The sequence below is a fragment of the Bufo gargarizans genome, chromosome 3 (assembly GCF_014858855.1).
Source record: "Bufo gargarizans isolate SCDJY-AF-19 chromosome 3, ASM1485885v1, whole genome shotgun sequence".
Taxonomy (NCBI): domain Eukaryota; kingdom Metazoa; phylum Chordata; class Amphibia; order Anura; family Bufonidae; genus Bufo; species Bufo gargarizans.
In genome coordinates this window covers 379,682,985-379,709,900 of record NC_058082.1, presented here as the reverse complement: position 1 = coordinate 379,709,900, position 26,916 = coordinate 379,682,985, and the positions used below count along the sequence as shown (strand labels likewise).

The following is a 26,916-nucleotide window of genomic DNA, read 5'->3' as shown; positions in this document are numbered from 1 at the left end:
TTTTGAGAGGACTCTTTCCAATACTCTTAGCTGAGCCTGCAGGGCGTGTCTCAATTGCAGGTACCTAAAAAACATGTTGCGAGGTACACCAAATTTGTCCTGAATCTGCGAGAAGGAGCGTAGATGCCCACCCTCATACAAATCCTCCAGTGTGCAGACTCCATGGAGCTTCCACATATCAGCCCCATCCCCCAGACACATGTGGGTGAACATGGGGTTATCCCACAAGGGAACCACATCAGGCAGATCCTTATATGAATGCATTTTAGAAGCCTGCCACACTTGGTGTGCCAGTCTGTGGAGAGGGAGCAATCGGCCGCGAGGGCAATTTGAATTTTCCAGAACCGGCCAAAGAGTACCCAGACGCAAGTGCTCTCGCAGAAAGTATTTAGCATTGGGCAAATCAGCCGATGATACCCAGGGCCTAAGGAACTTAAGCTGTCCGGCTAAGAAGTATAGAAAGAAGTCTGGGAGAGAAGCACCCCCTTGCATCTTAGGCCTCTGAAGCACAGTCAAGGATAATTTCCTTCTAGCTCCACCCCACACAAACAAAGCAACCATGGCGTGGATATGATCAAAAAAGCCTTTAGATGTGGGAGCGCACGCGTGAGCTAGAACGTACAGACCCTTGGGGAGCGGTGTCATTTTTACCAGATTCAATCTGCCCATAATGGAAAGGGAATGCGACCTCCATGACTTGAACTTATCTACAAAGAGAGCCCCCAGGGGTTCAACATTCAAAGTGAATGAAAGGTGTGCATTTCTAGTTATTACTATCTCCAGGTACTTAAAATGATCCACCACAGGTAGGTTGTAATAGTGAGACAGCCAGGTGTGATATCAAAGTGGCATGATAGCTGACTTGGTTCAGTTTATGCGCAACCCAGAGAATCTGCCAAACTGTTAAATAATCTCGATTGCTCTAGGGAGCGATGCTTCAGGGTCAGACATAAACAGGAGCAAATCGTCAGCATAAAGTCCTATTTTGTCTAACCTTCCTCCCATGACAATACCCGTGTATATCTGATCCTGCCTTATTCTTAGAGCTAAGTGTTCTATAGCTACTGCGAATAACAGAGGCAACAAAGGGCATCCTTGCCTCGTGCTCCTATTCAGTGGGAAGGAGCTGGAGTGATGACAATTAATTAATATATCAGCCCTAGGTCGCCTATTTAAGATCTCGATCCACTTGATGAATTTCGGACCAAAGCCAAAACTCTTCAACACAGAAAATAGAAAAATCCACTCAATCGAATCGAAGGCCTTGGCAGTGTCCAAAGAGGCCATAGCCCACTGCGCCCCCTCAGCCGTTCCTATCTGTGCAATCACCTGGGCTCTCCTTATTTTATCAGAAGTGGACCTGCCCGGCATGAAGCCTGACTGATCACTATGTACTATTGAAGTGATCACTTTATTAAGGCGATTCGCTAGAACTCTGGTGAGAATCTTATAATCTAGATTCAAAAGGGAAATAGGACGGTATGATCCACATTCCAGCGGGTCTTTATCGGGCTTCAGAATAACCACTATTGTGGCATCATACATTGAATCCGACAAAAATCCACAGGTGTGAGCTGTCTTATATAGTTTGTGAAGTTCCGCTCAATATGTCAGTGTATCTGGAATATACCTCAATTGGAATGCCACCCGGCCCAGGAGCCTTCCCAGCAGGGAGGTCCGTAATTGCTAATTTGATCTCACCCAAAGTGATATCAGTCTCTTATACGGTTCTATCCAGATCACAAAGCAGAGGATAAGGTACCTCAAGAAGGTATTCCTCCATCTCTTGCGCCGTGTCACAAAGCAGTGTAGAAGCTCTCAAAGCATTCTAAAATGCCCTCCATTGACTACCTCACCAGCCCGCCAGGGTCCCTTAATTCTGATAAGGAGGAGACATGTTGTTACCATGTGCGAGGTGCGCAAGGAGCTTGCCTGCCTGATTACGCGTCTCGAAGGACTGCTGCTTAAGGAAGAATGATTTGTGATTACTTTTTTTCTGGGAGATGCATCATGTAAAACCTGCCTCTGTTAAGCTATTCCAATCTGTTTGTCTCAGTTGGGGAGGATGTGAAAGCATTCTCAGCCTCCTTGCATCTAGTATGTAGTTCCATCTCTTTGCGCTGCGTGTCTCTATTGATGAAGGATATTGATGATTTGAGACAACCTCTCAAGTACGCTTTTATGGTATCCCATAGCAGCAAGCCGTCTGTCTCAATATACTGCAGCTGCAGAAACATCAGCAACTGATCAGGGACCCTGTCGTTGTTATCAAAAAGAGACAACCAGAAGGGGTGGATGCGCATCCCCCCCCCCCTGTCTGGCAACATCAGATAGTTTAAGCTCGGCCCATATCGGGGCGTGGTCTGAGGGGCCCTGGGGCCCATATCTCACATCATTAAGATCAGTGCAGACCAAAGCTTTTCCTAGAATATAATCAAAGAGAGCTCCCCTGGATGGGGTGAAGCATGAGTATTCCTGTATTAGCAGATGTCTGATCCTCCACAAATCCAACCACCCCATTTCAGTGGCTACTCTAGAGAGAACAGTATCAGGAGGAGAGTCATCATGCATACTAGAGTCTCCGCTAAATCTATCCATCCCGCAATGCATAACCATGTTAAAATCGCCCATACAGAGCAGTCTAACATTGGGGTATTGTGCAACAAAGCCAATCACAGTTTGCAGTAAGGAGGGAGAAGCAGGCGGTGGGTTATATATATTAATCACTACATAGGGGGTACAATTAATGTGCACATATAAAAAGATATATTGGCCCTCTGGATCAGTAACCGCCTGATGCACCTCCCATCTAAGACTACTATGGACCATTATAGCAACCCCCCTAGAGTGCGAACTTCCAAATGCATTGGCTAAATATTGAACCCAGGTTTTTTTTTAAGCCTACTCCCGGTCTCGGGCATCAGGTGGGTCTCCTGCAGACCAATAATGTGAGGGTTAAAGGAGCGAATGTGTGAGAATACCGCTATCCTTTTCTTTGGCTCTCCTAATCCCCTCACATTCTAGGACAGGATTTTCATGGAGGCCATTTTGGGTTTGTCCTAGATCTTATAGGATGTCTTACTGCTTACCCACTATAGAGAAGCGATTCATTACTGTACACCACTGACCTGTCCTTCCACTGTCTCCTGCTAGAGTAGAAATCCATACCTTATAAAACAAATCCTAAAAAAAAAATAACTTAAAACGTTGAAGTAACAAGGTGAGTATATGGTTGTTGGAGTCTGATCCAACTAGTATTTGGGCCCATATTTCGGGGACATGCATAGTGCAATTCGATGGAATACCTATGCAGGTAGTGCCCCTATCCTGCATAATTATGAGCAACAACAATATGTGTACACATTTGGTGGCAAGGCATGCACAATAAGGTGAAGTAAACTATGACATAACTCCCACATGGATGAGATTAGCGGTTAATGGAACAGCGTGATCCACATCCGCAGACACAACAATAAGTGAATGAGAAAGCTAACAGACAGTCGCAAAGCAGCAGTAATACTTGCGCAAAGGACGCAACCAACGGATCCGCGCAGTCCTGAATATCCCGATTTCCTGGAGACCCAGTCTTCTGCTTCTTTAGGGTCATCCACTACACGTAGGCGCGCTGGGTACACCATAGAATACTTCAAATTCAGGTCTCTCAGTCGCCGCTTGACCGAAACAAATGTGGCTCTCTTCTTTTGTAGATCGGCTGAGAAATCCGTGAATAAAGAGACTGTCACATTTTCATGCTTGATTACTTGCTTGATCCGAGCTTGGCCAAGGATAAGATCTCTGTCCTTCCAATTCAATAATCTCACAAGGAGAGGCCTCGGTGGAGCCCCGGGAGGAGAGGATTTGGCGGGAACCCTGTGCACTCTTTCTATGGCGTATGCGTTAGAAAATGGCGCCTCTGAAAATAATGCTTTGAACCAAAGCTCGAGAAAAGTGACAGGATCCCGACCCTCTGCTTTTTGCAGGTGGCCCAGCATTCGGACATTGTTTCCTCTGGCTCTATTCTCCAGGTCGTCACACTTCTGCTGCCACTGATTCACAGAGTGCTCAAGGTCTTGTACTTTCCCCACCAAGGGCCTGGTCAAGTCTTCAAGTGAAGATACCCTGTCCTCAGTATTCCTAACGCAGTTTCTAAGCAGCTGGACATCGTGCCGAAGCAGACCCAGGTCCACCCTTACCTCCTCAATCTTGCCGGTAATTGATGTTTGACAGGAGTATATCGCTGACATGAGCTGTATGTAGGCTGTTTTCAGGGTAAACTCCGGTTCCTCTGGGCTCTCTGCTTCCATTTGCTGCGCTGCCTGACCGCGGGTGACCGCCGTGCGTGATGCTGAAGGTGCGGTGGCGCCATGTTGGGCCTCTTGTCTGGCGTACTCTTTGAGTTTTTCAGCTGCCGTCTGTGCTTTGTTTGGACCCATTTTCGGTGTGCGGGGTTTCCTCTTGCGCTTACACACCGTCCACTTTGATATAGGAGTCGGCAGGTTGCCAGGATTAGACAGGATTAGGAATATATATATAGTGTTGAAAATCTGATGGGCAGCAATATATAACCAAGCAAAGCAAGTTTTATGTATGTGTGTATATATATATATATATATATATATATATATATATATATATACACACATATTTATTTCCTAATTTCCCTGGTTCTTTTCTGGCCCTTTGTTTACATGCAATAAAAACAACCTCTGCCCCTTCCCCTGCTCTGCAAAGGGAGTGGCTACAAGTGCTGCCCTGAGTGACATGTCTGCCTGCTGGGAGAATCAACAGCAACTTATAAGTGTAGAACTATAAGTCCCAGCTGTATAATGAAACTGCTAATACACACAGGATCTTTCCCCTACCTTATTGTGCAATGTTGTATGCGTAGGACTACAAGTCCCAGCTGTATAATAAAACTGCTAAGGGAGTGGATACAAGAGCTGCCATGAGTGATATATCTGCCTGCTGGGAGAATCAACAGCAACTTATAAGTGTAGAACTATAAGTCCCAGCTGTATAATGACACTGCTAATACACACAGGATCTTTCCCCTACCTTATTGTGCAATGTTCTCTCTAGTATGTCAGCTCCAGTGCCTAGAATTGTCTCCTCGCTGCCTGTTGCAGCCAGCCAGTCTGTTCAGCTGAAGGGGTTAAGAATCCTAGGATAGAGCAGACAGTCGGCAGTGAAGGGGGGCGTGGCCAGCACAGTGACTTCTCGTTTACAGACGAACTTTATCAGAGCAGGGAGAGAAGCTGACATCACAGGTCATGTGACCCTCGGTGAAATCTGAGAAACCAGGCACTGCAGATAAAGTGAGTTAATTGGAAAGCTGTTACATTTGGCCAGTTAGGAACATAGAAAGAACTAAAAAAATTACTCGGACAATCTCACTTTTGCTTCCTCAGGAGCTCCAAAACTATCACTCCCTCACTTCTTTTTATCTTTATCCATCCTCTCCCTATTAACTCAGGTGGGTAATTAAAACACAGAAAAAGAAAAACTGCTCAAGCTCATATTTCACATTATGTAAAACAGTATTTCACATACATATATTATGATATTTATTTTCACTTCTATCAGATCACATAATTTTCCACACCCATCAGGAAAGGTATTCCCTATAACAGTGTTGGCGAACCTATGGCACGGGTGCCAGAGGCGGCACTCGGAGCCCTCTCTGTGGGCACCCGCACCCTTGAAAAAGTCATAGGTGTACTAATATGCCTTTGATTTTTCCTGTCCTTCATCAGCACAGTGCATTGAATGTAGGCAGGCTATTATAGCTAAATGATACATGGAAAATATACTATATTGCTATTCAGGTTAAATTGCTGGCTTGGCACTTGGCGATAAATAAGTGGGCTTTGGGTTTCAGTTTGGGCACTCGGTCTCTAAAAGGTTCACCATCACTGCCCTATAATCATCTGACAATTTTTAGTTTAAAACCTTGTACCCATGGAATTCCAATCTTGTTAACTAGTAAATTTCCATGAATGAATTGTAGTTACAACATGCATGATTTGAGGTCAATACCCACTTTCAAACTCGTGGTCCCTGATTTGTACCATATCATCTGGTTTGGAGCAGCTCGAGAACGATATATTTATAATATTATATCCTCTTAAAGCGGCTATCCTATCAAAAGAAGCTCCTGCTCCAATGGTAATTTGATATTGAAAGGGGTGTTTTTATAGAAAACACAACATAAGCAGTATACAAAAAATTCATCTACTGTTAATTATAAGGATAAAGTGTTTTTTTTCTTAACATAGGAGCTCATTAGTTAATACAAGTGCCTTTCAAATAGTTACTCATTTACTCATTGGCTCATAGCTCATTGGTTGTCATAGCAGATAGGTGGCTTATCCCCTTCGCTACCAGCGCCATACATGTACGGCACTGGAGCGATGGGTAAAAATGGCACCCGCTCGCACGTGAAGTGGGTTTCCGCAGTTTTAAACAGCAGAGACCCTTAGCTAATGACCGAATAGTGCCAGTCACGGTCATTAAAGCCTTTAGGTGCTGTGATAAAGTGTGCTTCCGCTATCTATTTTTACACTATTTAGACATAAAAAACCTATACATATCTGGTACCCGTGAAAAGGTGGAGGAATATGGCCCTCATATAGATATGTGAATGGAAAAAAAAAGTTATGGCTCAAGGAAGATGGGGAAGAAAAATGAAAACTCAAAAACTAAATAAAATAAAAACTCCAGTATCCTAAGGGTTGAAGAGGACCTTTCATGGGTTTGTAGTAAGCAAGATAAATATCTGTACCTGCTGGGTAACCCACCCACCCATTCCCCCCCCCCCTAATATTTAAACTTAAACATTTTTCCCATTTTTAATATTTTAAGATTAGTCATCCTCTCAAATAGGGAGTAAAAAGCCATAAAATTAGTATGAGGCCCTAATTAATTGTGAAAAATGTCAATATACACTGCTAAAAACAAGCCTTTGCACTGCGCTCTATTTTATTTTCTTATTTATCTTTTATTTTAATAGATTCTTGACTTTGGTTTGGCTCGGCATACAGATGAGGAAATGACTGGTTATGTTGCCACAAGGTGGTATCGGGCACCAGAAATCATGCTAAACTGGATGCACTATAACCAGACAGGTACAAGAGTTTACTTTTATAATTTATTGAATATGCTATATTCTTACTATAACTAGCACGATGGCTCAGTAGTTATCACTGATGCCTTGCATCGCTGGGGTCCTGGGTTTGAATCCGACCAAGGACAAGATCTGCATGGAGTTTGTATGTTCTCCCCATGTTTGCATGGGTTTCCTCTGGGTACTCCTCCCACACTCCAAAGACATACTGATTGGGAACTTAGATTGTGAGCCCCATTGGGGACAGTTGGATGCTAATGTGTCTGTAAAGCTCTGCAGAATATAGTAGCGCTATATAAGTGGATAAAATAAAAAATAACTACCTTCACAGTTCTTACTATATGGTTACTACCACTACCACATACTAGAACAGTGACCGATTTCAGGGTTAGGCATTGGAGCAGTGAGGATGCGCTGGCCCTATTAGTACACTGGGAAGAAGAGTGACAGCAGGGATTCTTGGAGGTGAAGAGGTGCTCATTGGGGCTAGGCCAGCCCCTCTGTACTGCAAGCACTTAATTTACATCTAACTAGAAGTAAGTGTTTCTCTGCATTGGTAATATTAGATTGCAGAGAAAAAGTGCTTATTTTAGTCACCATGATCAACCCTACCAAGCAGTATGCCTGGTTTAAAGGGGTTGTGCTGTGGAGCAGTGATGGCCAGGTTGCATTGTTCGCCCATGAACATATGCGGCCTGACAGCTTAACTCACAAGTCCAGCGAGGCACAGGTAAGCCCTTAAATTTTTGCAGTAGTGGAGAAATGAAAAATGCAGCGGCACTCACCAGTGTGATGAAAATCAAGCGGGTACTTTATTCCAACAGGCAGGGGGCAGACAATTCTAGACACGCATGAGAAGAGCGACAGCGGTTTCGCGCTAGCAAGCGCTTCCTCAGGCTCTGCGTCAGCGCATGTGTTGCGCATCTCCCTTTTATAGCGGCACCAATGATAGTCAGTGCTAATTGACAAAGCAGCTGTGCCTTCATTAAAGGTCAGTATAAATATATCAAAACAACAACAAATAACAGGCAATATAATATAGTGACACAAATAATCAGTGTTTGCAACAATGTATAATTACAGAAAGGAACTTAAATCGTTCCTGTCATTTAAACCCAGTTCACCCAGAGCCTGGGTGCGCAGGATCCACCTCGCTTTCCTCTGCAGGAGGGGTAGGCACAGTCTCAAGCCGCATGAAGGAAATACAATCAGTTCTGCCTCCATGTGTGTTCCTTACATGTTCTATGAACCTGGGGCAGCCTTTACCAGTTTTCACAGAATTAAAATGTTCTCTAACTCTCTCAAAGAGGCACCTGATTGTTTTCCCAACATAGAATCGGCCGCAATCACACTGCAGCAAGTACACTACATAGGTACTCCTGCAGTTAATAAAGCTTTTGACCCTGTCTTGGGTGCCACCGAACTCGACATATTTCTTTTGAGAATTCTTTGCACAAAATAAGCAGGTGCCGCAACGAAAGTTGCCAACAGGGATACTGCTCCTAAGCCAGTTACCCCTTTTACTGGTCTGGAACCTGCTCCTTACAAGCCTATAGGTTTGTGATCTGTTAATTTGGCCAAGGTTGCATCTCTCCTCAAAATGTCCCAATTTTTATGTACAGTGGGATTTTGGGCAACCTTGTTAATCGTCATGATTTTCCTGTATAAATCATTGGTTGTTACGATAAAAAAGTCTAACTATATCATATAGGAGACACACACAGTGATATTTGAGAAGTGAAATTAAGTTTATTGGATATACAGAACGTGTGCTATAATTGTTTAAACAAAATTAGGCAGGTGCATAAATTTGGGCACTGTTGTCATTTTATTGATTCCAAAACCTTTTAGAACTAATTATTGGAACTCAAATTGGCTTGGTAAGCTCAGTGACCCCTGACCTACCTACACAGGTGAATCCATTTATGAGAGAGTATTTAAGGGGGTCAATTGTAAGTTTCCACCTTCTTCTGAAGAGTAGCAACATGGGGGTCTCAAAACAACTCTCAAATGACCTGAAGACAAAGATTGTTCACCATCATGGTTTAGGGGAAGGATACAGAAAGCTGTCTCAGAGATTTCAGCTGTCTGTTTCCACAGTTAGGAACATATTGAGGAAATGGAAGACCACAGGCTCAGTTCAAGTTAAAGGGGTTGTCCAGGATCAAGATTTTTTTTTAAAACCAGTTAAATCACTATTAATAGCGGTTTGAAGGCCCCCCCAGATGTTTTTAGGTATTTTTACACTTCAGCAGGGCTCTTACAGTCCCCCACTGATTGTTTACCTTTCTGTTTATGTGTGCGGTAACTTCCTGCCTCAATGCTTTCTGGGTCCCAGCGCAGCATCGCGTTGTTTCGAGTGTGTGTCTCCTCCTCTGTGCAGCCACCACCCCTAATTCATATGCCGCCTCCTGCCGCAACTGTTCCTCCGCCTTAGTCACCGCCCCTAAACGCCTCCTTCCTTGCTAAGAATGTGCCCTGCTCGACGAGGGGCGTGGCTTAGCGCGTCTGTTGCCGCATAGTTACTGCCCCTCCATGCGCTTGGAATAATTAGAGGCTGGCTGTGACATCACCGGGCTCCTTGTGAAGTGGAAGGACAGGCTTCACTATGCAGAAAGGGACCCGGTACGTCACTGACGGTGATAGAAACTGCACTTCCGGCTGAAAATTTGTGAAGTGAAAAAGGGCCATCAGAAATGTCTGGTAAGGGAAGGACAGGCATGAATGTAATATTTAGGGGACCATTGTACATGTACACCCATGTCCCCAATCCCGGACAACCCCTTTAAGGCTCAAGTGGCAGACCAAGAAAAATCTCGGATAGACAGAAGCGACAAATGGTGAGAACAGTCAGTCAACCCACAGACCAGCACCAAAGACCTACAACATCATCATGCTGCAGATGGAGTCACTGTGCTTAGTTCAATCATTCGGCGCACTTTACACAAGGAGATGCTGTATGCGAGAGTGATGCAGAGGAAGCCTTTTCTCTGCCCACAGCACAAAAAGTGCCGCTTGAGGTGGGCTAAAGCACATTTGGACAAGCCAGCTTCATTTTGGAATAAGATGCTGTGGACTGATGAAACTAAAATTTAGTTATTTGGCCATAACAAGGGGCATTATGCATGGAGGAAAAAGAACACCGCATTCCAAGAAAAACACCTGCTACCTACAGTAAAATATGGTGGTGGTTCCATCATGCTGTGGGGCTGTGTGGCCAGTGCAGGGACTGGGAATCTTTCAAAGTTGAGGGACGCTTGGATTCCACTCAGTATCAGCAGATTCTGGAGACCAATGTCCAGGAATCAGTGACAAAGCTGAAGCTGCTCCGGGGCTGGATCTTTCAACAAGACAACGACCCTAAACACTGCTCAAAATCCACTAAGGCATTTATGCAGAGGAACAAGTACAACTTTCTGGAATGGCCATCTCAGCCCAGACCTGAATATAATTGAAAATCTGTGGTGTGACTTAAAGAGAGCTGTCCATGCTCGGAAGCCATCAAACCTGAATGAACTAAAGATGTTTTGTAAAGAGGAATGGTCCGAAATACCTTCAACCAGAATCCAGACTCTCATTGGAACCTACAGGAAGCGTTTAGAGGCTGTAATTTCTGCAAAAGGAGGATCTACTAAATATTGATTTCATTTCTTTTTTGTGGTGCCCACATTTATGCACCTGCTTAATTTTGTTTAATCAATTATAGCACACTTTCTGTAAATCCAATAAACTTCATTTCACTTCTCAAATATCACTGTGTGTGTCTCCTATATGACATATTTAACTGACATTTTTTATCGTAACAACCTACGATTTATACAGGAAAATCATGACTATTAACAAGGTTGCCCAAACTTTCGCATCCCACTGTATCACTGAGCGTATACGTTCGGCCATGGAACTATATACTTAAAGGAGAATGCAAACCTAGTATCCCCTCTAACCTCCCCCTTCTGTTTTATTCCTTTCTTCTCTCCACATGTACCACTCCTTAATAAATCCTCCTGGGAAAAGGACTGCACTCTTTTCATATCTTTGTTGAGCAGATCCTCTGGATAGCCTCTGGCCAATAGACGCTGCCTTAAATCAAGTGCTTGTTTTTGGTACCCACTATTCCTGCTGTTAATGCGCCTGAGTCTAATGAACTGGCCGTATGGAACGGCCTTCTTGACATTCCATGGATGAAAGCTGTCGTAGTGGAGCAAGGAGTTGGTCGCCGTGGGCTTGCGGAAGCCCTCCGTGACCAACTCATCGCCCTCAACCACGACAGCCACATCCAGGAATTGTAGACTCCTCCCTCCAAAATTGAGGGTAAATGTCATTCCCATGTATTGAGATACTTTACAAAATCTTCGCATTGAATTTCTGTACCCTCCCACACTATAAAAACATCATCCACAATGTGTCAGTTGTGCACAGATAGGGAGAGATCTCCTTAGCCCCTGATCCGTTAGGATTCCACATTTCCACTAGATTTGATATAGATGAATTGACCTGTCTAGAATTCCTCACGGGTAGCGAGACTGCATTAGAACCTGCTAGTGAGGTACCTTTGGAACCGGCGGCCACGGCGCACGTGAGTATAATGCTGCTCACTGACATACCATGGCACCCAGGACTTCAGTAGTGTCCTAGCTGCCATGGTAACCGATCGGAGCCCCATCATTACACTGCTGGGACTCCGATCGGAACTGCTGCTGCCACCAGAGTCCCAGCAGTGTAATGATGGGGCTCCGATCGGTTACCATGGCAGCTAGGACACTACTGAAGTATGGTATGTCAGTGAGCAGCATTATACTCACGTGCGCCGTGGCCGCGCTCCTTCTGTCTGTGCGGTGCATTGCTAATGCTTATAGCTCCCGTGCGCCGTGGCCGCCGGGCGCTCCTTCTGTCTGTGCGGCGCATTGCTAATGCTTATAGCATTAGCAATGCGCCGCACATACCTATGAGAAGAAGGAGCGCCCGGCGGCCACGGCGCACGTGAGCTATAAGCATTAGCAATGCGTCGCACAGACAGAAGGAGCGCCCGGTGGCCACAGCGCACGTGAGTATAATGCTGCTCACTGACATACCATGGCAGCCAGGACTTCAGTAGTGTCTTGGCTGCCATGGTAACCGATCGGAGTCCCCGCATTACACTGTTGGGACTCCGGTCGGAACTGCCGCTCCGTGGTCATATTGCAGTCCGGCGATATGCACAAAATCCATATTGTGGCGCAAATTTATATTGAATATCGCCTATATTGCCTATACCGCCCACCCCTACTGCTAAGCTACAGATGTAGCAGGGTTAGCACTCCAGCTCTTAACTCAAATTTCTTAACTCATCGCGTTATCTTGAGACAAAAGCCATTGAAAAGCAATTGAAGGTGTTTGCTTAGATTAGATGAAAGAGCTCTCAGAAAAGGAGTGTTAACTCTACTCCATCTGTACTTGTTCGAGAACAGCAAGTTGTGCAAAAAGTACTGAAACATTGAACAGTTGGAAATGTGCATTCAAAGGTTTAGAGAAAGTCACATCAACTGTAAAGGTTAGAGTGCATTTTTCGTTCCTCCTGAAACTTCACCCACAAGCCAAATATCGCTAACTTTTTGTGAGTAGTGTATGTAGTAAATATCATCGTTGTCCCAATATTATTTTTATGGATTATAGTGTATACATACAGAATGCATGTACAAGTGTGCCCATCTCTGCATATGTTGTTACCTGGCTTTCCCAGACTGCTGAATTCCTAGTTATGTAGTGATAAATTATGTGATACAGCTAGATCAACTTGCCATTCAGGGTTCTGGAAAATCTGGGTGACAAGGCATTGCTTTGGAGAGAGCGTCCTTTTCTGCCTTGACACCATATAATAGATTCACACAATATGTCATGGTGGCCTCGTATGTATGTTCTATAACAAATGTATTTTTATAACCAGTTTATTATATAACCCATCACTCCCCGACAGATGTTATCCAGCTTTCCCAAACTGCCTGTTTATAAATTAGTAAATCCCAATATTATAGAATACTTAGTTTTTCCAGGCTCGCAAATTCAACAGAGTAAGAATCTCACTGACATCCTCCATACTGTAGACAAAGTTAGACAGATTTATCATTTAGAGTCCCAGGAAAACTAGGTAACACATTATGTGGAGCTGTAATAGGGGCTGCTAAATACTAAGGGGGTAATTTACTATCCAAAAAATATGCTTATATTAGGCCTATTTTTGGCGCAGGATTATAAAAAACTACAACCAATCGATGGTCCTGCTTTTCCAATAGTGCATACTGTTATTTTCTAGAGCAGCAATGCTACAATAAGATGGAGATCAGTGTTACATTTAATGGAGCCGGTCTCACCCCTCCAAATGTTTTGGCATTGTAGCGGTCTGATGGTGGCGATAAATTATATTCTCATTTGATTATTCGCGCTTGTGCGCTATATCTGCAGGCTCCCTGGGACTCCTAGTGCCGCAACTTGTAAGCATTATTAGAACAAAACGAACCTCTAGTTGCTTTTTTTTTTTTTTTTTTTTTTTTTAAATATCAATAGATTGTACATTGCAGTAGAGGTACATCATAGAGCAATAATAATAATGTACAATTTTTGGTTATAAACATTACATTTGTATATAGACAAATTATTATTATCATTTACATGTAATGTTATGTACCTGAGTGTTGAACGACGGAATACCTAGATAGAGAACACGAACACGAAGAGTTAAGTGAAGTTCCTGTACTTTTTCCAAGAAGACCAAATATTGAGGAATGTATTTCTGGTTTTTAACTCCCATTGTGAGAGTTCCTCAAGGCGATAAAATTGATCGACTTTAGCTATCCAATGATCTATAATGGGGATGTCTGGGCTACGCCAGTTCATGGGGATAAGTAGTCGTGTCGCTGATATCAGGAAGGAGAAGAGGGTTTTTTTGTGAGTGACTACCCCTTGTATACCCAATAAAAGTAATGCTATCTCAGGGGAGATAGGGAAATTGGTGTTGCATATGGTATTACTTAAGTTGAAGATTTTCCCCCACCAGGGTTTTTGCAGGGGGCATTCCCACCAGATATGGAAATAAGAACCTTTATTCTTTTCGCATCTCCAACAATTGTCTGGGATGTTGGGGTAGTATGAGGAGATCTTGTCTGGGGTTCTATACCATCTAGTTAAAACTTTGTAGCCGTTCTCTTGCACTCGGACACATCTTGAAAGTTTGTGTGGAGTGATGAAGAGTTTGGTCATTTTGGATTGGGAGAATTGTCTTCCCAGGTCTTTTTCCCATAGTGCTATTACTGCTGGTTTGACACTCAAGGTGGGAAGGGCTAGCTTCTTATAAAGAACCGAAATTAACTTAGAAGGATAGGTAGTGGACTTCAACATATTTTCAAACCAGTCCAGGGTTTTTTGTAGGTTTAGGGATTTGGCTCTGACGGTAATTTCTTTACTAATATAGGTGAGGAGTAGAGTGTGTGCGGAAGTGGTTTCCAGATTGTTTAAAAGGGACTCTCCAGAGAGGACACAACCGTCTCTGTCCAATAGATCCGTTACTAATTTAATAGAAGATCTGATCCCTAGAGGGCATGTGTCTCTCAGCTCTTTTGGAGCTAATGAGATAATATCTCCTACCTGAAGGAGAGGGGAGGGCAGAGGTAGGGCACAGCAATTGGAGGAGAACCACTTCCAAACCATCACAGAAGTGCAAACTATAGGGTTCGGAATAGAGGATAGGGTAGGAAGTGGACTGTCCGACAACAACAGGGCCCTAATGGTAGAGGGAAATAAAGTATTTTCTAACGGTAGCCACTGTTTGTGACTAGAGGGTCGAAGCCAATCAATCACTCTGTTTAAGTGTATAGCCTTCATATAAAGTTCCGGGTCAGGTAAACCTATCCCACCAAGGTGTTTGGGTTTTGTTAAAGTAGAGAAGGAAATTCTAGGTTTTTTACCCTGCCATATAAACTTTCGGATCTGGGAATTCAAAGACCTAAAAAAAGAAGGGATAGCAATAGGAAGGACTTGCAGGAGATAAGTGAGTCTTGGAATTACCAGGGACATTACTAGGTTTTTTTCTTCCAAACCAAGACAGATAAGGAAGGTCCAGAGAATCCAGCTGAGCAACAATGGCTTTCAAGAGGGGAGTATAGTTGAGCTGAAACAATTCTGAAAGATGAGAGGTTAATTTAACGCCCAAGTAGGTTAAATGTCTATTAGACCAGTTAAAAGGTGAGTTTAATTGGAGGGCTGAAATTTGAGTAGGGGATAAACCTATATGAAGAATCTGGGATTTTTGGGGGTTGATTTTGAAATTTGAAAAGAGACCAAATCTATTTAAAAGGGATATTATTAGAGGCATGGACCTTATGGGGTTTGTTGTAAGGATAAGCAGATCGTCTGCGAAAGCCGCTAATTTAAATTCTTATGGGCCTAATTTTAGTCCACTGATGCCCTCTTCTTGTCTCAAGGCCTGCAAAAGGGTTTCCATCACTAAAACAAATATAAGGGGGAGAGGGGGCATCCTTGACGTGTTCCATTTTTGATTAAAAAACGGGTGGAGATGAGATTATTGACCAGGACTGAAGCAGAGGAATTCGTGTACATTGGAAAAACCGCATTAATGTATGGGGTGGGAAATTGAAATTCATGCAGGGTATGTCTTATGTATGACCAGTCTATTCGATCAAATGCTTTTTCAGCATCGGTGCCTAGTAGAACCAAGGGCCTTTTTTTTTGAGAGGCATAGAAGAGAGCATCAAGAACTTTTTTGTAGTGTTGTCTTTTCCCTCTCGACCTTTCACAAATCCCACTTGATCAGAGTGGATTAAGTTAGGGAGAAAGGATTGGAGTCTAGTGGCCAACATTTATGCTAGGATTTTTAAGTCTGTATTCAGTAAGGATATAGGTCGATAGTTAGCGCAGGAGGAGGGGTCTTTACCCTCTTTAGGTATGATAGTAATAAGGGCGTTGGTCATATCGGCTGATAAAGGCTTATTACAAAGGGAAGAATTACAGACTGGGAGAAAGTAAGGGATTAAAGAGTCTTGGAAAGAGGTGTAGTAAGCGGTTAAGAAGCCGTCCGGGCCCGGGCATTATCTTTTGGGGAGGATTTAAGAGCTGCAGCTAATTCAGTTGCCGTGAAAGGCCTTTGTAGGATATCTTGCTGGTCTGGGGATAGTTTAGGTAGGTTTAGCGTTGCCAGAAAGGCCTTAACTGACGAGTCTCTGTTTTGAGCGTGAGGGTCCTCTGAGGGGGGAGGTAAATTGTACAGGGCTTCATAAAAAAGCTTAAATTGTTCGGCTATAGTCTCCGAGGAGAACAGCTGTTGGCCCTGGGAGGTTTTAATGGAAGATACATGTCTAGCTAATTTTCTACGTTTTATACGCTGCATCATGAACTTTGAGGCTTTGGTGCCATGGGCAAAAAACTTGTGTTGGGAGGATAAGTAGTATTTAGCGGCTTTAGCATTTAAGAGGTTTTTAAGCTCTGTTCTAAGAGCTGTAAGGTCCGATAAATGTTGGGCTGCTAGGGATCTCTTGTGGAGGGACTCCAACACATGAATCTGGTCCAGGAGAGAGGAAAGATGTTTATCTGCTTGTTTCTTCAGATAGGAGCATTTACTAATGAAGTGGCCTCTCATAAAAACTTTGTGGGCATCCCAGAGGGTGTGGGGGGAAATATCTGGGGTATTATTGAGGGAGAAATACTCTTCTAAGAGGGATTTGAAGTGTTTTCTAAGGCCATCGCTGCTCAGCACGGATTCATTAAGTCTCCAAATAGGAGTCCTACCTGATTCTGAAGGTGGCTGGATTGTACAGAAGATAGGGGCGTGATCTGATATGGTGATGTTGCCAATTTTTGCATCCAAGAATATAGGTATCTGATCCTTTGGAACGAGTATATAATCTATCCTGCTATAGGAGTGACCTGGAGCGGAATAAAAGGAAAAGTCAGTGTAATTTGGATTAAGGCAACGCCATATGTCTATAAATCCTAGATCGTATAATCTGGAGTTCAGTTTTTTTAAGAGATTTAGCAGAAAAAGAGGATTTTTTAGTGGACGTATGAACGAGGGGCTGTAAGGCGACATTGAAGTCACCTGCCAAGACGAGGGTACCCTCCTGCAAGTCCTCCACCAGAGTTAGAAGGGACAGAAGACAGTCTATCTGGTCAGTGTTAGGGGCGTAAATGTTGACAAATGTGTATATTTTACGACCAATAGTACCCTTAAGAATAATGTATCTGCCTTCTGGGTCTTGCGTATGTGCAGAGTAAGTGAAGGGAACATTACCTTTGAATCCTATACTCACTCCTCTAGAGGCCGCTCCTCCCGCTCCGCAGTGATACCAAATAGGGTTCCCAGGAGTTTTGCAGCTATTTGTCTAATGGTGGATATTAGTTCCTCACTAGGCACAGCTTCTGGTATACCCCTGAAACGGAGGTTGTTCCTCCTGCCCCTGTTTTCTTGGTCCTCCATTACTGCATGCAGATGATTTATATGTTGCTAGCAGCAGGAAAGGGATTGAGAGACAGCGGTGCTATGTTCCAGGGTGGCCTGAGTGATAGTCTCCAGAGACTCTACCCTGTGACCGATGTGCTGGATCTCCTGTGTAAGTACGGAGATTTCTTGCATCAGGGGTGAGAGGGCTTCAGCAAGAGCTTGCTTGATAAAATGCCTGGACACAGGTCGGGAGCGGGAGGTTATAGACTCACCGCCATCGCTTTCTCCCTCAGACATGCCTCCTTCAGAGCGCTTGTCTGCCGGCGCCATCTTGGAATCTTTAGCTGCAGGAGAAATTGGTTTGTTTCTTCAGGTATTTCGCCATTCCTGTACCTGGATTAGGGCATTTCTGGATCACAGCTTGGTCTGGGTTCTTTTGTCCTCCTATTTTCACCATTTTGGAGTACAATGGCAATCGTAATCGAGTCCCTTTAGCAGGAGAATAAACGGAGCTGTCACGGCTGTTTAAGGGTAACCAGAGCATAAACAGTAAGAAGAGCTACTGACCGGACCCCAAACTAGGGAAGAGAAAGGGTGACCCCTGTCAGACCCTCAACACTCTCCCTATGCTGCTAAAGCACATGCCCGGATCCAAATGGTGGAACGAGGCATGCCCGCGTACCTTAGACTGATGAGCCCTGTAACCCCTACAATAGTGGAGGGGGCACGGCCACCGATGCCCTGCTCAGAATATGGAGGGAACCGTGGCCACCTCAGATCCAGTCAGGAAATCACCAGGTACACAACAAAGTCTGCACACTTAGCTGATGAAGCTGCAACCGCAGAGAAGACGGATCCAAAGGACGCTGGCAATATCCGGAGTGCTTGCAGCAGCAGAACACAGGTCCAGGGAACTAGTAGCTAAAGAAGTGAAGATACTCAAGGCAGAGCTACAACTGAAAAGAGAAATATAATCCACGCCCTGCAATAGGAGGAGGGGTGATTTAAAGGCAGGGAAATCAGGAGAGACAGCTGGGAGTAAAGACCTCACAACAGGGGCGGAGAAACAGAACAGTGAGAACACCTCCAAACTCTAAGTGACATCATCACAGGGGTGGAGACACAGAGCTGTGAGAACGTCTCAAAGCTCTGGTAGTGACAGTACCCCCCCCTCTACGGGTGGACTCCGGACACCCAGGACCCACCTTCCCAGGATGAGCCCTATGAAATGCCCTGATAAGGCGAGTGGCTTTAATGTCCGACATCGGAACCCACATCCTATCCTCAGGACCATAACCCTTCCAATGAACGAGGTACTGAAGAGAACCGCGGACAATGCGAGAGTCCACAATTCTGGAAACCTCAAACTCCAGATTGCCATCAACCAAAATCGGAGGAGGAGGCAAAGAGGAGGGTACCGTGGGCTGGACATATGGTTTTAAGAGAGATCTGTGAAATACATTATGTATCTTCCAAACCCGTGGAAGATCAAGGCGGAAGGCAACAGGATTGACGACTGACAAAATTTTATAAGGCCCAATAAACTTGGGACCCAATTTCCAGGAGGGAACCTTCAGTTTAATATTTCTTGTAGACAACCACACCAGATCACCCACATTCAGGTCCGGACCAGGCACACGTCTCTTATCAGCCACACGCTTATACTTCTCACTCATCTTTCTGAGATTACTCTGAATCTTTTGCCAAATGGTAGACAAAGACGAGGAAAATCTCTCCTCCTCAGGTAAACCAGAAAGAGCCCCTCCCGAGAATATCCCAAACTGCGGATGGAACCCATATGCACCAAAAAATGGTGACTTATCAGAAGATTCCTGACGACGGTTGTTCAAAGCAAACTCAGCAAGAGGGAGAAATGAACACCAATCCTCCTGGTTCTCTGCCACAAAACAGCGCAAATATGTCTCCAGATTCTGATTGAGGCGCTCAGTCTGACCATTCGACTGCGGGTGAAAAGCAGAAGAGAAGGACAGCCGAACCCCCAGGCGAGAACAGAAAGCCTTCCAGAACCTGGACACAAACTGCGTGCCTCTATCGGAAACAATCTCAGAGGGAATGCCGTGCAATTTAACAATATGATCGACAAAAGCTTGCGCCAACGTTTTAGCATTGGGTAAACCAGGGAAAGGAACGAAATGAGCCATCTTGCTAAAACGGTCCACGACCACCAGGATCACCGACTTCCCCGAGGAACGAGGAAGATCCGTGATAAAGTCCATGGACAGGTGTGTCCAAGGACGGGAAGGTATGGGTAACGGGAGAAGGGAACCTGAAGGTCGTGAACGAGGGACCTTAGCGCGAGCGCACGTCTCACAAGCCGCCACAGAACCCTCCACAGACTTACGAAGAGCCGGCCACCAAAATCTCCGAGCAATGAGATCTACCGTGGCTCTACTCCCGGGGTGACCAGCAAGAACCGTATCATGATGTTCCTTAAAGAGTTTGTGACGTAGCTCAGGAGGCACGAACAACTTCCCGGAGGGACAACGGGCAGGTGCCTCAGACTGGGCAGCCTGGACCTCGGCCTCCAAATCGGAATATAGAGCAGAAACAACTACCCCCTCCGCCAAAATGGGACCCGGGTCCTCGGAGTTTCCTCCTCCCGGAAAACAGCGAGAGAGAGCATCAGCCTTCACATTCTTGATCCCAGGGCGGAAAGTAACAACAAAATTGAATCTGGAGAAGAACAGAGACCATCTGGCCTGTCTTGGATTCATACGCCTGGCCGACTCCAAGTACGCCAGATTCTTATGGTCGGTAAAAACGGTGATAGGGTGCCTGGCCTCCTCCAACCAATGGCGCCATTCCTCGAAGGCCAACTTGATGGCCAACAACTCCCTATCTCCCAAAAATAGTTTCTCTCTGCCGGGGAGAGTTTTCTAGAGAAAAAGGCACAAGGTCGCCATTTGGCAGGAGAGGGGCCCTGGGACAAAACTGCACCCACACCCACCTCGGAAGCATCCACCTCAACAATAAAAGGTAAGGCAACATCGGGATGCACCAAGATGGGAGCAGACGCAAAACTCTCTTTAATCTTAGAAAAGGCTGCAAGCGCCTCCTCCGACCAAGAGGAAAAATCCGTCCCCTTTTTTGTCATGTCAGTAAGGGGTTTGACAATAGAGGAATAATTCAAAATGAACTTTCTGTAGTAGTTAGCAAAACCCAGAAAGCGCATCAATGCCTTCTGATTTTCAGGAAGCTCCCACTCCAGCACAGCACGGACCTTCTCCGGATCCATGCGAAAACCAGAAGCAGAGAGGAGAAAGCCCAGAAATTGAATCTCCGATACCACAAAAAGACATTTCTCCAGCTTGGCATACAGTTTATTTTCCCGCAGTATCTGCAGGACCTGAAAAAGATGATCCTGATGGGTCTGAACATCAGGGGAAAAAAATCAAAATATCATCAAGATACACCAATACAAATTTCCCCATTAAATGATAGAAAATACTATTAACAAAATGCTGAAAAACGGCCGAAGCATTCATCAGGCCGAAAGGCATAACGAGATTCTCAAAATGCCCATTAGGGGTATTAAAGGCTGTTTTCCATTCATCCCCCTCTCTGACCCTGACCAGGTTGTACGCGCCTCTCAGATCCAATTTGGAAAACACCTTGGCCCCAACAATTTGGTTGAAGAGGTCCGGGATCAGAGGAAGGGGATAGGGATCGCGAATCGTGATACGGTTCAGCTCCCTAAAATCTAAGCAAGGTCTCAGAGAGCCATCTTTTTTTTTAACAAAAAAAAAACCTGCGGCAACAGGCGACTTTGAGGGACGAATATGCCCCTTCTCGAGACTCTCGGAGATATAAGTTCGCATTGCGAGTCTTTCCGGTTGTGAGAGATTGTAGAGGCGTGCCTTTGGCAGCTTGGCGCCGGGAATGAGGTTAATGGGACAGTCAAACTCCCGGTGAGGAGGTAGCTCCCGAACACCGCTCTCGGAAAACACATCCGAGAAATCAGAGAGAAATGATGGCAGAGTTTTAGTAGACACCTCTGCAAGAGTGGCTGTGAGACAATTCTCTCTACAAAACTCACTCCACTCATTTATTTGCCTTCCTTGCCAATCAATAGTGGGGTTATGTCTAGTGAGCCAGGGTAGCCCCAAAACTAGAGGAGAAGGCAATCCGTTAAGGACAAAACAAGATATCACCTCCACATGAGTGTCACCTACAGCTAGCCGGATATTGTGAACAATGTCTTTCAGAGATCTCTGCGAGAGTGGGGCAGAGTCAATAGCAAAAACAGGTATATCTTTTTCTAATGTACAAACCTGAAAACCATGCAAGGCTACAAATTGAGTGTCAATAAGATTGACGGCCGCTCCACTATCGACAAAAATCTCACAAGGAATGACTTTGCTCTCTAGCGCCACCCTGTCAGACAGGAGAAAACGGGAACTGCAGGTCAAAGGAAAAGCATCAATTCCCACATCAACTTTGCCCAAAGTAGCAGATGAAGCAGAACTTGATGATCTACCTCTTGAGGTTTTTCTCTTATTATCGCTCTTAGAACAGGTCAGGAATCTCCTAGACGGACAAACATTTGCCAAATGACCTATGCCCCCACAACAAAAACACACCATATTCTGAGGACTAAATCCTCTTTTATCAGGGGCAAGTCGGCCTAGCTGCATGGGCTCCTCCTCAGAAGGGAGCGAGACAGGATGAGACCCCTGCATACTGAATGAGTCCGCACCATTGCCCCTAGACTGACAATGGCTGGACAGAGAGGTCTTGTTTCTTTCCCTTAGACGCCTGTCAAGGCGTACCGCTAATGACATGGCAGACTCTAAGGATGTTGGTCTCTCATGGAAAGCAAAGGCATCTTTCAAATCCTCTGAGAGACCATGACAGAACTGACTTCGGAGTGCAGCATCATTCCAGCCTGAATCAGCTGCCCATCTCCGAAATTCAGAACAATAAAGCTCCGCAGACAGTTTGTTCTGGCATAGAACACGTAAGTTCGATTCTGCCAGAGCAACACGATCCGGGTCATCATATATCTGCCCCAGGGCCACAAAAAACCTTTCCACGGATCGAAGGGAAGGATCCCCTGATGGCAGCGAAAAAGCCCAAGTCTGAGCATTACCTCTGAGCAGGGAGATGACAATCCTCACCCGCTGTTCCTCATTACCAGAGGAGTGGGGACACAAACAAAAATGGAGTTTACATGCCTCTCTGAAGCGAACAAAATTCTCACTGCCCCCGGAGAACGTTTCCGGAAGTGAGACCTTTGGCTCGCAACAGACTCCATGAGCTGGAGCAGAGCCCAATGCTTGTAGCGGAGTCAGAGATTGACGGAGATCCGCTACTTCCAAAGAAAGACCCTGCATGCGGTCAACCAGGTCAGAAAGCGGATCCATGTCAACAAGGACGGTTTTGGTGGATTATAATGTCACGGCTGTTTAAGGGTAACCAGAGCATAAACAGTAAGAAGAGCTACTGACCGGACCCCAAACTAGGGAAGAGAAAGGGTGACCCCTGTCAGACCCTCAACACTCTCCCTATGCTGCTAAAGCACATGCCCGGATCCAAATGGTGGAACGAGGCATGCCCGCGTACCTTAGACTGATGAGCCCTGTAACCCCTACAATCGGCCACCGATGCCCTGCTCAGAATATGGAGGGAACCGGGGCCACCTCAGATCCAGTCAGGAAATCACCAGGTACACAACAAAGTCTGCACACTTAGCTGATGAAGCTGCAACCGCAGAGAAGACGGATCCAAAGGACGCTGGCAATATCCGGAGTGCTTGCAGCAGCAGAACACAGGTCCAGGGAACTAGTAGCTAAAGAAGTGAAGATACTCAAGGCAGAGCTACAACTGAAAAAAGAAATATAATCCACGCCCTGCAATAGGAGGAGGGGTGATTTAAAGGCAGGGAAATCAGGAGAGACAGCTGGGAGTAAAAACCTCACAACAGGGGCGGAGAAACAGAACAGTGAGAACACCTCCAAACTCTAAGTGACATCATCACAGGGGTGGAGACACAGAGCTGTGAGAACGTCTCAAAGCTCTGGTAGTGACAGGAGCTCAGCAAAGCATGTCTTCACAGCTCAGCCGTTGGCTCCGCCCTCCTCCTCTAGTTGCTTGTTGTATGCGCATATTTATGCATCCTTGAGCGCATGTCTTATATTATACAAAAAGTGGTGGTCAGTAAAAAAAAAAAAGTGTACAAATACGATGGTTATATAATAGTTGTAAAGCAATAATTTGTGATGGGCTAAGTAGCGAATAATTGCCAAAGCTGTTGTTGACTGCCACCTTGCTCAATATATAGCATTCAGAATGGTGGTCACATGTGAAAATAAATAATAATGAGTAATTATGATGATTTCAATGTGGACTGGATGTAGTTAAAACAACAATGTGAACTGAAATAAAATGTACTCAAACACTTAATTACAAATTACTTTATACATATAACAAGAAAAAACAACCCGACAAGGACATGCATGCAGTCTACCAGGCCTAGATTAAAGAAAGCCAGACAATTTGAATACTGCGTTATTGCTACTAATTCCTAAAGGCCTTAGAATTGTATGGGTTTCTGAATGCTATATATTGACTAAGGTAATAATTATCTTTACTGTATTCTTCGTCCCATAAGATGCACCTAGGTTTTACAGGAGGAAAATAAGAACAATTTTCATTAGACCTGAGATCAGACCAACAATCAGACCCCCAATATTAATCAGTCCTCAGCTCAGAGCCCCAATGTGAAAAAGACCCCCATTCAGAGGATTGGGTGAGTAATAGGTGTGAGGATTTCTGTCAGAAAGTGTGTAGTTCATAAAAAAAAGATTGGGGGAGGGGGGAATTGGTAGTGCAATAGTCAGTTTAGGAAACATAGTTAGTGTACCTGAAAAGATGTGTTTTTAAGGCAGGAAGTTGGGAATTAACCCGATTGTCCGGGGAAGTGCATTCTAGAGAGCAGGTGCATCTCGAGAAAAGTCTTCAAGACTGGAGTGAGGGGTTCGAATTTTGGAGGATATTAGTCTTAGATGATTGGAAGAACGGAAAGCCGCGAGTAATGTGGTAGACTGAAATTAGATATACAAACAAACTGATAAAATGGCATAGTGTTAAAGGACATGGGTTGCTAGATGGCCGATCTGCAATACCCAGTCCCCATAGCTCTGTGTGTTTTTATTGTGGGAAAAAAAGCGATTTGATCCATATGCAAATTACCCTGAGATGTGTCCTGTACATGAGATGAGTCCAGCGTGAAGGAGCCCAGCACCGCCCCGCATTCTCAGAATCTCCGCCTTGCTTTCTGACGTCATACAGCCAGAGCGCTGTAATCTCGCAATGCGTGAGCTAGCGCATGCGCAGCCATTTGCTGTCAGCTAGCGGAGGGGGGGGGCTTCCTGGCTTTTGGGTAGGATGCCAGGAAGGGTAGATACAGAGATCTCCCAACAGGAACTTAAAAACTGCGCCATGTTTGGTCTCCGCCAGTAGCCGTAACCCAGGCGGATCCGTTAGTCCCAGGACCATCTCCCTGTGACCTTCTGGTCTGTAACTATTGGCCATAATAGGTTTTGTGGGTCTTTGGCGACCCGGAAGGGAGGGAGGGTAGTGACAGACGACAGGTGAAAAGTAGAGTTGGGCGCAAATATTCGAATAGTGAATATTAATTGTGAATATAGGCACTTCGCGAATATTTAGAATATAGTGATATATATTCGTATTTTCGAATATTCCAGATTTTTTTTTTCATCTGAAACCATGATCCCTCCCTGCTTCTTGCTTGTGGGCCAATGAGAAGGCTGCAATGTCTTTGTCTGAGCTTGGCAACATCCCTAGCAACTAATAGGAAAGTTGTTTACCCCTTACTATATAAGAACCTTCCCAGCAGCCATTTTCCTACAGTTTTTTTTTTAAGTTCTGAGAGAGACAGCAGTGTCATTGCTGTGCTCTGTGCTTTCCACTCATTACATTAGTTAGTTAGTTAGTTAGTTAGTGTGTGTGTGTGTGTCTATGTATGTGTGTGTGTGTATATATATGTATGTATGTGTGTATATATTTATTTATATATATATATATATATATATATATATATATATATACAGGTCCTTCTAAAAAAATTAGCATATTGTGATAAAGTTCATTATTTTTTGTAATGTACTGATAAACATTAGACTTTCATATATTTTAGATTCATTACACACCAACTGAAGTAGTTCAAGCCTTTTATTGTTTTAATATTGATGATTTTGGCATACAGCTCAAAATTCCTATCTCAAAAAATTAGCATATCATGAAAAGGTTCTCTAAACGAGCTATTAACCTAATCATCTGAATCAACTAACTCTAAACACCTGCAAAAGATTCCTGAGGCTTTTAAAAACTCCCAGCCTGGTTCATTACTCAAAACCGCAATCATGGGTAAGACTGCCCAGAAGGCCATCATTGACACCCTCAAGCAAGAGGATAAGACACAAAGAAATTTCTGAATGAATAGGCTGTTCCCAGAGTGCTGTATCAAGGCACCTCGGTGGGAAGTCTGTGGGAAGGAAAAAGTGTGGCAGAAAACGCTGCACAACAAGAAGAGGTGACCGGACCCTGAGGAAGATTGTGGAGAAGGACCGATTCCAGACCTTGGGGGACCTGCGGAAGCAGTGGACTGAGTCTGGAGTAGAAACATCCAGAGCCACCGTGTACAGGCGTGTGCAGGAAATGGGATACAGGTGCCGCATTCCCCAGGTCAAGCCACTTTTGAACCAGAAACAGCAGCAGAAGCGCCTGACCTGGGCTACAGAGAAGCAGCACTGGACTGTTGCTCAGTGGTCCAAAGTACTTTTTTTGGATAAAAGCAAATTTTGCATGTCATTCGGAAATCAAGGTGCCAGAGTCTGGAGGAAGACTGGGGAGAGGGAAATGCCAAAATGCCTGAAGTCCAGTGTCAAGTACCCACAGTCATTGATGGTCTGGGGTGCCATGTCAGCTGCTGGTGTTGGTCCACTGTGTTTTTATCAAGGGCAGGGTCAATGCAGCTAGCTATTAGGAGATTTTGGAGCACTTCATGCTTCCATCTGCTGAAAAGCTTTATGGAGATGAAGATTTCATTTTTCAGCACGACCTGGCACCTGCTCACAGTGCCAGAACCACTGGTAAATGGTTTACTGACCATGGTATTACTGTGCTCAATTGGCCTGCCAACTCTCCTGACCTGAACCTCATAGAGAATCTGTGGGATATTGGGAAGATAAAGTTGAGAGACGCAAGACCCAACACTTTGGATGAGCTTAAGGCCGCTATCGCAGCCTCCTGGGCCTCCATAACACCTCAGCAGTGCCACAGGCTGATTGCCTCCATGCCACGCCGCATTGAAGCAGTGATTTCT

General features: G+C 44.8%; 1 protein-coding gene across 6 annotated transcripts in view; it reads left to right on the top strand.

Annotated features, from left to right (window-relative positions):
• The window catches only part of LOC122933278 (mitogen-activated protein kinase 14), a 247,058-nt gene that overhangs the window by 113,279 nt on the left and 106,863 nt on the right, over window positions 1-26,916 (top strand). For all 6 annotated transcript variants that reach the window (XM_044288156.1, XM_044288160.1, XM_044288159.1 and 3 more), the window contains one exon: window positions 7,010-7,124. In XM_044288156.1, coding sequence (XP_044144091.1) covers window positions 7,010-7,124 — 115 coding nt within the window. The remainder of the gene's footprint in view (window positions 1-7,009; window positions 7,125-26,916) is intronic.